Source organism: Nerophis lumbriciformis, linkage group LG36, assembly GCF_033978685.3.
Source record: "Nerophis lumbriciformis linkage group LG36, RoL_Nlum_v2.1, whole genome shotgun sequence".
NCBI lineage: Eukaryota > Metazoa > Chordata > Actinopteri > Syngnathiformes > Syngnathidae > Nerophis > Nerophis lumbriciformis.
The window spans coordinates 19,970,199-19,983,310 of record NC_084583.2 but is presented as its reverse complement, the minus strand read 5'-3'; the positions used below and the strand labels follow the sequence as shown (position 1 = coordinate 19,983,310).

Below are 13,112 nucleotides of genomic sequence, written 5' to 3'. Positions count from 1 at the left end.
ACTCCCCTGACCTTAGCCCCATAGAAAATCTGTGGGGTATTGTGAAAAGGAAGATGCAGAATGCCAGACCCAAAAACGCAGAAGAGTTGAAGGCCACTATCAGAGCATCCTGGGCTCTCATAACACCTGAGCAGTGCCAGAAACTCATCGACTCCATGCCACGCCGCATTAACGCAGTAATTGAGGCAAAAGGAGCTCCAACCAAGTATTGAGTATTGTACATGCTCATATTTTTCATTTTCATACTTTTCAGTTGGCCAACATTTCTAAAAATCCCTTTTTTGTATTAGCCTTAAGTAATATTCTAATTTTGTGACACACGGAATTTTGGATTTTCATTTGTTGCCACTTCAAATCATCAAAATTAAATTAAATAAACATTTGAATGCATCAGTCTGTGTGCAATGAATAAATATAATGTACAAGTTACACCTTTTGAATGCAATTACTGAAATAAATCAAGTTTTTCAAAATATTCTAATTTACTGGCTTTTACCTGTATAGGGTAAGAAAAAACAATGTCTTTTGAAATGCAATTAATATATTTGTAATGTTAGTGTGCTATGGACAAACATTTTGTTTCATGTGGAAATGCATTGAGTTAACATTCTTATTAATGCGGTTATTGTGGGATTTGGTGTTATTTATAGATGTCACTGATTGGCAACCGTCAGCAGAGTGCACTAAAATTGAACTATTAAATGGGAACACAATAAATCAAAACAAGAAGTTAAAAATATGTACATAAAAAGAAGGCAACACTGAGAAATAAGTCTATTTCACAACTTTGTGTTATATAGCACATGTGGTGGTTTCAGCTGCTGGGTGGATTTTGACGTTAGCATGCTTGTGAAAAAGTCAAACTGTTTTTATTCATGTACAAACTCCCCTCATTTCGATGTTCAGGTTCAGTGCGGTGCAGAAGCACACGGTGGAGTTCAACCAGCTGGCTATGGCTAACTCTGAGGGCTCAGAGGCCATGTTGAACCGAGTGATGACAAAGGACAACATCGGGGTAGCAGTATTGCTTGAAGTCCGCAAAGAGATGATGGAGGCCTCTTGTGAGTAGATACTGGAGCGCTACGGCCTAATTAGACCTTTGTTTACTTTTTGTGCATCACTTCTGCTGTCTTACAGCTGGAAAGTCGCTGCACTGCATGGAGAAGCAGCTGCTGCTGGTAGCCAACGCCCACATGCACTGGGACCCGGAGTACTCTGACGTCAAGTTGGTCCAGACCATGATGTTCCTGTCGGAGGTGAAAAACATAGTGGACAAGGCGACACGAAGCCTCAAGTTGTCATCGGTCTCTGGGGAAACCAACGCCATTCCACTGGTGCTCTGCGCTGACCTCAACTCTTTGCCGGACTCTGGTATGTCAAACTGTGATGCACTTCATGTGATTGCAGGCTTAGAGTGATGTGGTGCTAGGAATGGCTTAGGTTTGGTGGCCTCATTGTGCAAACAAACTAGATTAGCAGACACAGTTAGTTTCCAAACAAGATTAATTAGGCCTGATTTTCTGCCAAATGGCAGTCTGTGGACGTAGTGTGCAATAATCCATTATTATTCAGTGTTTCCTTCGGGTCTTCTATTAAATGACGATGGGTTCCGGGTGGGTACAAAATAACGGTATTTTCTCATTTACATAATTTGCCAGTTATCCATATAGGAAAAAGTGCATCCAGAAAGTATTCACATCGCTTAACTCTCCCACATTTCATGTTACAGCCTTATTAAAAAATTGAATATATACATTCTTGTCCTAAAATTGCACACAATACCCCATAATGACAATGTGAAAATGTTTTTTTTTTTAGAGATTTTAGCAAATGTATTTTTTTTTTAAATCTTAAGAAATTACATGCAGCAATTTTGTTTTTGCTCCCATTTTTCATGAGTTGAACTTGGATCTAAAACTTTTCATTTATACACAAAAAACTATTCCTCAAACCCCTCCCAATTATTGGCTTTATTTTGACAGAAAATCAAATATGATACATTAAATGTTTCTTACTGCAATCAAATAATTTTGTCACAAAACAAATGCTCCAAATTAGGGCTGGGCGATATGGCCTTTTATTAATATCTCGATATTTTTAGGCCATGTCACGATACACGATATATATCTCGATATTTTGCCTTAGCCTTGAATGAACACTTGATGCATATAATCACAGCAGTATGATGATTCTATGTGTCTACATTAAAACATTCTTCTTCATACTGTATTAATATATGCTACTTTTAAACTTGCATGCAGAGAGGGAAATCACAACTAAGTCAATTTAGCAAAAGTGTATTTATTAAACAGTTAAGCATTGGCACAAACATTCATGTAATTTCCAAAACAGAAAGTGCAAGATTGTCAGCTATTAGTGCATTTTTGTGCATTATGTCACTAAGATGATATCAAAAGAACACCAAATTGAAGTGCACTTTTTGTATTGAACGCCACTACAATAGTTCAAAACAAATAAAGTGCACTTTTGTGCATGATGTCACACAAGATATTTCAATAACTGTCAAATAAAAATTAGCTGCATACCCGGTAATAGGAAATCAAATTGACTGGATCAACTAGACACATAATTGGCTGCGAGCCGCTTGTCAGCCAGAGAGGGTCGACGTTTGTGATCGACATTAAAAGGCATTAATTGGCAATGGCCAATTACATTTTCACGATTATCGTGAAAAACATCCCTAATTACGATGTATTCTTTGTCTTTTAAATGATAATCGATCCATTTCGAAAAGAGTTACAAAAGCTCTTCTGGCTGATGACCTATGCGGTAATATCGTTTTCGGCCATGTGTAGTTTCTGTGTAACTTATTGTTGTCTTTTCACTGTCCTATTAGGTCAATGCTTTCTGCTTTTTGTACCTCGTACAAAATTAAAAAGTAAAGGTGATGAAGTCTTTTAGTCAGTTGCCCCGTAAATGGTGGAATGCACTTCCTTATGAGCTGAGAGCTGCCCCTTCTGTTGACATTTTTAAAAGCCAGTTAACACATTTATGTGAGCATTTCTGTAATATTAATTTTCATTTCCTGTTATCATCTTTTATTTGCAATGTCTCTGTTGTTGCATCATGCTGTATACTTGTTTTGATGGCGCTGTTTGGATTTTAACCGTTCGGTTCCAGTTACACTTCTGCTAATGAATTGTGCTAAGCACTTATTTGCAACGTTACATTGTAGCTGTCTCAGCGGTTAGCATTGCTTCTCTACATAGATCGACCGATATGGTATTTTCAGGGCCAACACCGATTACTTGTCAAAGAGGCTGATAACCGATATTTGGAGCTGGTATTCATTTGCTGTAAAAGTTACTTAAACATAAACAGTATACATCATTAAACCGCTAGACAAGGCTTTAAGTTGTTATTTTTGAGGAAATGTCGGACCACTAGCGACAATGTTTTATAGGGCAATAATGTGGTTATTTTAGCATCAAACATCAGGTGATTTCACCTTTATGTTTAATGCTGAGGGTTAGAGGAGTATCAACATTTGCATTTCAAAATATGGGAAATCTCTTGTTAAAATTGGGAAAAATACGACATTTCTTTACATCACAATATCTAGCCATCTACTCAATTTTTTAGCAATTTATGGACCTAATACATTGTACCATTTATTCAACATTGCCATACCGGCCAACTACTCCGGTTTTCCCGTAATTAGTACGGTTTTCATCAACCTATTCCGGGTTACGGTTGCAGTGATAAAAAATACGGTTTTTCATTAATTAAAATGTTGTTGTTTTTTTAAGTTTTATTAACGAAATCGCGTAACAACAATCACAATCGACACTGCTTCCCGTAACTTCCTATCGAGCCATTCCGAATGCCATGCGCGAGGCTATTTATAGCACCGCTGCCAAGCACGAGGCACCTGTTGCCCATTGTTTCCAAACGAGCGAACGATCATGGAATCAGCCGGAGAAAAATCGCAAACGAGTCTTAAACCGAAAAGAAAACTGCAGTCATTCCGTGAAGAATATTCAAAAGCCTATCCGGGAATAATTATTCGTTCCAAAAAGGGTGAAAACTACGCGAATTGCACCTTGTGCAGACAAGATTTTTCGATCGGACACGGAGGAATTAGCGATGTAAAAGACCACGTTGGGACAAAAAACACAAGTCTAATGCCGTTGCTAAATTTGGATTTTAGCCACAAAAAGGTAATGACACCAATGTTATCTATTGGAATTGTTTAGTACTGTTATACTGTTAAAAGTGTTTATACTATTTATACTTTCAAGTCCAAGTTGAAGAAATCTTGTTAAATGTTGACAGCATAACTACCAAAATACAGAAGTATGTCCTTAATATTTTTGCAGTGCTATTTCTGTTGAAAAGTTAAAATGATTACATTAGAGATGTGATGTGCCACTTTTCAAGTGTCTGATGGCTTAAATTAATTTGCATTAATTTTTCATATTTTGAATTCTTTTGAAAGGCTTACAAAAAAACTACATTTGAATTGTAATTCCATGCTATTGACAGGACTATTAATTTTAATGAAGTTAGCTTACCATGTTTACAGTATGATAATTGTGATAGAAATGTGAATTTTAGGCACAGAATATTTTTTACAATTGAACAAGGCAGTAGATTATACAAGCTTGGACAGAAAGTTAATAATGACACCAATTTTTTTTTTTTATGGAATTGTTTAGTACTGTTTTACCATTTGTTTACTGTAAAAAGTGTTTATACTGTTTATACTTTCAATTAACAAATTGAAGTCTTGTGAAAGGTTGACAGGATAACTGGCATTAACTGTCAAAATAATTTCAAACTATTGAAGTTAGCTTACAGAATAAACATGTCAATCAACCCATATGATTTTTGCTGTAATATTTTTGTTTTGAAAAGTCACTGTGACTGATAGAAAAGTGATGGTTTTAGCAACATTTTAACCTGTCTGAATGCAATCAATCATTTTGCGTTGGCAGGTATGCATTGCTTTCAAATAGTAAATTATGATTAGTATGTTTTATTGACTATACATCAGCGCTTCTCACTCGTACTTTGGCAAACGGTAAGCGGTGACCCACATTGTGGAGCTTTAAAAACTCAAATTCTGTACCTTATATTGAATGAAAATACATCAAAGTGCAGTTTGAATTTGAGGTACTATAAAACTAATGTGTACCAACAAACAAGTTCAATGATTATTTCAGGAACAAAATGTTTTTTTTTTAATCCACAAACACTGTTTGTCGGCAAAGTTTATTTTTATTTTTAATACTATTGTGTTATTTCAACAGCAGAGACACTTTTTTTTAGTACATATTATATCAGAGGAGTGGAATCTTTGCACACACACAAACAAAACGTCTGATTAAAAAATATTTACCGGTACATATAAAAATACCTTTCCCCGTATTTTTCGGACTATAAGTCGCTCTGGAGTATAAGTCGCACCGGCCGAAAATGCATAATAAAGAAGGAAAAAAACATAATTCGCATTTTTTGGGGAAATGTATTTGCTAAAAGCCAACAGCAAGAATAGACATTTGAAAGGCAATTTAAAATAAATAAAGAATAGTGAACAACAGGCTGCATAAGTGTACGTTATATGAGGCATAAATAACCAACTGGTATGTTAACGTAACATATTATGGTAAGAGTCATTCAAATAACTATAACATATAGAACATGCTATACGTTTACCAAACAATCTGTCACTCCTAATCGCTCAATCCCATGAAATCTTATACGTCTCTTCTCTTACGCGAATGATTTAAATAATATTACTTGATATTTTACAGTAATGTGTTAATAATTTCACACATAAGTTGCTCCTGAGTATAAGTCGCACCCCCGGCCAAAATATGAAAAAAACTGCAACTTATAGTCCGAAAAATACGGTAGTTGGTGTGTTGATTCTCCCAGTCAGGACCCATACAGTCACATAGACATTCTCTGAGTGCCTGCAAGTCCGCATTCGTGGCAGGATTACTGGTGAGCTGTTGCAGATAGTGAAACTAAAGTCCCTGGGTGTTTCATCTTCTATGCTAGTGTTAGTCATATTTCTTTATTTTGTTCTTCTGGGCTGCACTTCCAGCTGTGTAAGTGGACGAGGCACAACGTGATTGAACATTCATCAGTTTGTGAGGTGTAATGATAAGTGTGACCAGTAGATGGCATTCAAACATAAGAGATAAGTGTAGGCTGCACTAGGATGGCAATATGACTCAAGTAAACAACACCAACATTTTATATGTTCCATTGAAAAATATAGAACATTACACACGGCACTCAAAAATCTATCAAAACGTTTTACTGCAACTTTGGTAAGCAATGAAGCCGCACCGCTTGATGGATTGTACTGTGCTTCAACATACCGGTATTATTATGGTGTGTGTGTATAAGGTAAGACATATTATCTGGCGTTTTGTTTCGCAATATTATGCAATATCAACTTTTGGTACCTGCGGATCTGTGTTTGGGATCTGCACAAATCCTGAAAAATTGCGCGCGTCTGCCTTTGTAGTCCGTGCCAACCCCTTAGTCAATAAGCTTCTTCTTTTTCTCTATCTTCTTGTTATAGGACATTCCTCCTCCACTGTTGCCATTTCTAATATAAAGTAGTGTAAAGTTCTTACTTATATCTGTCAGTAAACTCATCATGAAAGTGCTAAAACATACCGGTGTAGTGAGTTGTATTATTCACCCAATGAACTTTAATTATTAGAGAGTTCCCGTCAGACACTTTTTCACGGGACACATTTCCGGTGTTGTTGTTTCCGGATGAGCAGATGCTGTTTCGTTATTGATTTAAGTAAAGTCTGAATGTCATTAAAACAGTTAGCTCCATCTTTTGACACTTCTTCCACTCCCGTCCTTGCACGCTATAACAAAGATGACGGGGAGAAGACGCTGCCGAAGGTGAGCCACGTAAATAAGACCACCCACAAAACAGCGCATCCGGAAGCGACTGTCAGAAAGGGGCTTGAGGATGATGCTTAAAACATCATCTGTGCAACATTTTGACCAAAGAACCACCATTACTTTCAGATCTGTCTGCTGCGTTCGACACCGTCGACCACGCCACCTTAATCACTCGTCTTGAGAACTGTGTGGGCATTAAGGGCGCCGCCCTCAACTGGTTTCGGTCGTACCTAACCGACAGGAGTTTTTGTGTAAAAGTAGACAGTTTTATGTCGTCCACAGCTCCTTTACCACATGGGGTCCCCCAGGGCTCAATCCTTGCCCCAATTTTATTTGCGCTTTACTTCCTCCCCCTTGGTTCTATTTTTAGGAAGTACAGTATTGCATTTCATTTTTACGCCGATGATTGCCAGATTTATTTTCCCATGGCACAAAATAACACGGTTCAACGTCTTATTGACTGCCTGCACGACATCAAAGTCTGGCTTTCAGCTAACTTCCTGAGCCTAAATGAAGATAAAACAGAAGTTATGTTGTTCGGTCCAAGTCGCTCTCCCTCCCCCAACGTTGACCTCGGCACTCTGACCCCGTATCTCAGCGACTGTGTCACAAACCTGGGGGTAAAGTTCCACTCAGATTTTAAATTCGAAAAACAAATCAGCAGCGTCGTTCAAAAAAGCTTTTATCAATTACGCCAAATAGCGAAAGTGAAACCGCTTCTATCAAGACATGATCTTGAGAAATTAATCCACGCCTTTATCTCGACTTGTCTTGATTATTGTAATGCCTTGTATGTTGGCATTAGCCAGGCCTCCCTCGCCCGCCTGCAGCTCGTGCAGAACTCTGCTGCTCGTCTGCTAACACAGACCCGCAGACGTGAGCACATCACCCCTATTTTAGCGTCCCTTCACTGGCTCCCTGTGCGTTACCGAATCAATTTTAAACTCCTTTTATTTGTTTTTAAATGTCTAAACAACCTCGCGCCAACCTATCTCTCCGACCTCCTTCAGCCTTACTGCCCCACCCGATCCTTAAGATCAGACGATCAGCTGCTGTTGACGGTCCCTGACACAAGGCTGAAGCTTAGAGGTGACAGAGCTTTCGCCGTTGCTGCTCCCAAGCTCTGGAACGACCTACCCCTGAGTGTTAGACAAGCCTCCTCTCTTCCTGTTTTTAAATCTCTCTTAAAAACATACTTTTATTCCATGGCTTTTAACACTGAGTGATATCCATCCCGCAATGGCGCCCCATAATACACCTGCTGTGAACCTGTTTTTATGTTTTTATTTATTCTATTTTAATTATTTATTTTTTATCGTGTTCTGTTTGTGTTGTGTTGTGTTTGCTCGGTACTCGTTTTATCTTTTAACCTGTTCATTGTACAGCACTTTGGCTACCCCTGTGGTAAATTTTAAATGTGCTTTATAAAAAAAGTTGATTTGATTTGATTTGATTACGTGTTATGTAGACCACAAGGAAGTGTTTTACATTTAGAAAAAAATAAATAATATGACTCCTTGATCAAAAATAGATCATTCATCGGCAGTGCGCCTTATAATCCGGTCCGCCCTATGGTCCGGAAAATATGATACTTCATTCAGAAATATTTGTTCATATTGTTACTGGATTGCTCGTCAGGCTGTTACAAAAATAAATAAACCTTTGTCCTAATTGAAAACATTGGGGAATTATACTAGATCTGTGGCTCGATTTAGGTTTCCGATGATAAAACCATTTTGTCTGTTTAGGAGCATTAGCAGACTGATTTAAAAAAAAAAAAAAAAGAGTCTCATGTAACATAGCAGCAATAAGAACAAACAAAACAATACCACAGCTATCCAGCTTCCTCAAAGAGAAAAGTCATTATAGACTAATTTGTTGGCCATGATTGTTGTTATTGATTTTTTTTGACAACGTCCAAACGAAGACTTCTCTTCCTCTCCGCTCTGTCCAGGCGTAGTGGAGTACTTGAGTACGGGCGGAGTGGACTGCACTCACAAGGACTTCAAGGAGCTCCGCTACAGCGACAGCCTGACCAAATTCAACTGCAACGGCAAGAACAGCACGTCCAACGGCAGGATCACCCACGGCTTCAAGCTGAAAAGCTCTTACGAGAACGGCCTGATGCCTTACACCAACTACACGTTTGACTTCAAGGTAATCAGATGATGGAAACGTATGAGGGTGGTCAAAAGCCGTATTTGGGTGGGATATAGTGCTGAAAAGGGCAGCACGGTGGAATAAGGGTTAGTGCATGTGCCTCATAATACGAAGGTCCTGAGTTCAATCCTGGGCTCGGGATCTTTCTGTGTGGAGTTTGCATGTTCTCACCGTGACTGCGTGGGTTCCCTCCGGTTTCCTCCCACCTCCAAAGACATGCACCTGGGGATAGGTTGATTGGCAATAGGGATGTCCCGATCCAGGTTTTTGCACTTCCGATCCGATACCGATATTGTTTTTGCACTTCCGATCCGATACCGATACTGACCGATACTGGCCTATCCGAGCATGTATTAAAGTTTAAAGTTATTTAGCCTACTTAGTTGTCAGAATCATGTTGAAAAGGGTTTTAGTACTCTTGATAACAACTAGCCAGCTGAATTAGGGGAGTTTGAATAATACACAATGGTTGGTAACAAGAAACTGACCTGTTTATTCAAGGATAAACACAAAATAGACAAAATTATACATGACAAACAGAAATGGCATCATTGAACTAGGGCTGGGCGATATGGCCTTTTTTTAATATTGCGATATTTCAAGGCCATATTGCGATACAGGATATATATCTCGATATTTTGCCTTAGCCTTGATTGAACACTTGATGCATATAATCACATCAGTATGATGATTCTATGTGTTCTGATTGATTGATTGAGACTTTTATTAGTAGGTTGCACAGTGAAGTACATATTCCGTACAATTGACCACTAAATGGTAACACCCCAATAAGTTTTTCCAGGGGTCCACTTAAATGGATTCATGATACAGATATATACTATCAGATATATACTATCATCATAATACAGTCATCACAAAAGATAATCACATTGAATTATTTACATTATTTATAATCCAGTGTGTGGAGGGGTGCGCCGGATGTAAGTGTCAAAGACAACTAAAAGAGTTTGATATGAGAATAAATCTAAAGTTAAAATATAGGGTAGAAATACACCCATTTGCAGGAAATGTAGTCTTGATTTTCAAAATTTTCTTTCAAGGCTTACATGTCTACATTAAAACATTCTTCTTCATACTTCATTATTATATGCTACTTTTAAACTTTCATGCAGAGAGGGAAATCACAACTAAAAAAAATCACTATTTTTTTCATACGGTGTTGATGTGGAAATGTTTGCCTCGGTGATGGTGTGGACGTGTGGCACCGAATGGAGATAAGCGTCTCGACAGACGTTACAATATTTGAACAATGATGACCAAAACTGTTTTCTCTGTCGTGTCCGTATGTCGAAAATTGTTATGCGCTTAATTTTTTATTTGATTTTGTGCGTGGCATAGATTGCCGTGCGCAGAGGACGCGTAAAGCAGGCGCGCACCTTAGCGGCTACGCTAGCATCACAGCTAAAGTTAGCCATGCTGCTACCTCGCTCTCTGCTGGGAGAGGGCGTATACGTATATGACGTATGACGTGACAGTATGTGACGTGTGTAAGAAGGTGCGCTCGCTGTCTGTAAGAGGGAGACACAGGAAAGAGTGAGAAGAGCCTGTCGTGTAATGCCAGCAGCTAAAAGCAACTGCGTTAGAATCCACAGACCTGTGGATGTGCTGGAAAATGCTGAATGGAGCTTAGGGAACAGCAGAAAAGTGGAATGTATTATTTAAATCGGTGCGTTGGAAAACACGGACCGGAGTTTTTTTTAAAACTGGATCTGGATCGGCATTTTCCCATGCCTTGCCGATACGCATTTTTTTGCGAATATCGGCGGCCGATCCGATCCAAATATCGGATTGGGACATCCCTAATTGGCAACACTAAATTGTTCCTAGAGTGTGAATGTTGTCTGTCTATCTGTGTTGGCCCTGTGATGAGGTGGCGACTTGTCCACGGCGTACCCCGCCTTCCGCCCTATTGCAGCTGAGATAGGCTCCAGCGACCCCGAAAGGGACAAGTGGTAGAAAATGGATGGATGGATAATGCTGAAAATACTAAATTAAGTGCATTACTTGATTTAACCACTTAGGGGTGCTGTTGATTACAGCCACTTTTATACTTCCTGTGCTTTTTGGGGTCTTCCGCCATCCTAGTCACTGCCGTTGTGTCCTTGGGCAAGACACTTTACCCACCTGCTCCCAGTGCCACCTACACTGGTTTAAATGTAACTTAGATATTGGGTTTCACCATGTAAAAGTGCTTTGAGTCACTAGAGAAAAGCGCTATATAAATATAATTCACAATCCACAGTATCCCAGCAGTAACAGAGGCAGGCCAGTAATTGCTTGTGACGATGTGTAAAATCACCAAACACTCTTTTGTTAAAGTAGTGCTTTCAAATCTACTTGATACATCCTCAATCCATCAATCTATTTTTCTCCTGCTCGTCTGTCAATGTCGCGGGGGGCTTGAGCCTATCGAGCTGCATTCGGGTGGAAAGTAAGGCTGGGATCATTTGCCACCTCATAAACCGTCACACTGAAAACCAAACATCAGTTTGTGAGGTATTTACATTATTAAAAGTTATATTGTTGACTTTTCTGAGAAACGTTTTCCAGACTAATATAAAAAACGACCACTGTAGAGGACACCGCTTCCCATAATGTAAAAGTGGAAAGACACTAAAGTGTACATTGTTGTTTTACACTGGATGTTTACCTTGTTACTTTAAACACAACTGTACCTTATTCTTTTTATTATTTGCTTGAAACAGTAGATGTTCCTGCACAATTATTTGCACTTTGAAATTTGGGGCGGTATAGCTCGGTTGGTAGAGTGGCCGTGCCAGAAACTTGAGGGTTCCAGGTTCGATCCCCGCTTCCGCCATCCTAGTCACTGCCGTTGTGTCCTTGAGCAAGACACTTTACCCACCTGCTCCCAGTGCCACCCACACTGCTTTAAATGGAACTTAGATATTGGCTTTCACTATGTAAAAGCGCTTTGAGTCGCTAGAGAAAAAGCGCTATATAAATATAATTCACTTCACTTCCAACTTACCAACTTAAGTTACTGACAGGGGTTTTCTGAAGTGTTCCTGAGCCCATTTGGTGATATCCTTTACACACTGATGTCGCTTTTTGATGCAGTACCGCCTGAGGGATCGAAGGTCCGTAATATTATTGCTTACGTGCAGTGATTACTTCATATTCTCTGAACATTTTGATGATATTACGGAGCGTAGATGGTGAAATCCCTAAATTCCTTGCAATAGCTGCTTGAGAAATGTTTTTCTTAAACAATTTGCTCAGGCGTTTGTTGACAAAGTGGTGACCATCGCCCTGTCCTTATTTGTGAATGACTGAGCATTTCATGGAAGCTGCTTTTATACCCAATCATGGCACCCACCTGTTCCCAATTAGCTTGTTCACCTGTGGGATGTTCCAAATAAGTCTTTGATGAGCATTCCTCAACTTTATCAGTCTTTTTTGCCACGAGTGCCAGCTTTTTTAAAACTTGTTGCAGGCATCAAATTCCAATTGAGCTAATATTTGCAAAAAATAACAGTTTTCCAGTTCGAACGTTAAGTATATTGTCTTTGCGGTCTATTCAATTGAATATAAGTTGAGAAGGATTTGCAAATCATTATATTCTGTTTTTATTTACCATTTACACAATCAGAGGTGGGTAGAGTAGCCAGAAATTGTACTCAAGTAAGAGTACTGTTACTTTAGAGATTTATTACTCAAGTAAAAGTAAGGAGTAGTCACCCAAATATTTACTTGAGTAAAAGTAAAAAGTATGTTGTGAAAAAACTACTCAAGTACTGAGTAACTGATGAGTAACATACACACTCATATATATATACATATATATATACATACATATACATTGATATATACAGTATATCATTTATATGTATTTATTTTGCTGTTTTTGTTTACATGTTAAAGGTGTTTTAATGAATATACATGCATGTTTAACATATAGATTCCTTTTTTTCATGAAGACAAGAATATAAGTTGGTGTATTACCTGATTCTGATGACTTGCATTGATTGTAATCAGACAGTAGTGATGATAACGTCCACGTTTTCAAATGG

The 13,112-nt window shown here is 38.6% G+C and overlaps 1 protein-coding gene across 2 annotated transcripts in view; it reads left to right on the top strand.

Annotated features, from left to right (window-relative positions):
* cnot6a (CCR4-NOT transcription complex, subunit 6a) overlaps positions 1–13,112 on the top strand; it is a 73,759-nt gene that overhangs the window by 49,336 nt on the left and 11,311 nt on the right. For both annotated transcript variants that reach the window (XM_061930513.2, XM_061930514.2), the window contains exons 9-11: positions 907–1,061; positions 1,138–1,371; positions 8,855–9,057. In XM_061930513.2, the coding sequence (XP_061786497.1) occupies positions 907–1,061; positions 1,138–1,371; positions 8,855–9,057 (592 nt within the window). The remainder of the gene's footprint in view (positions 1–906; positions 1,062–1,137; positions 1,372–8,854; positions 9,058–13,112) is intronic.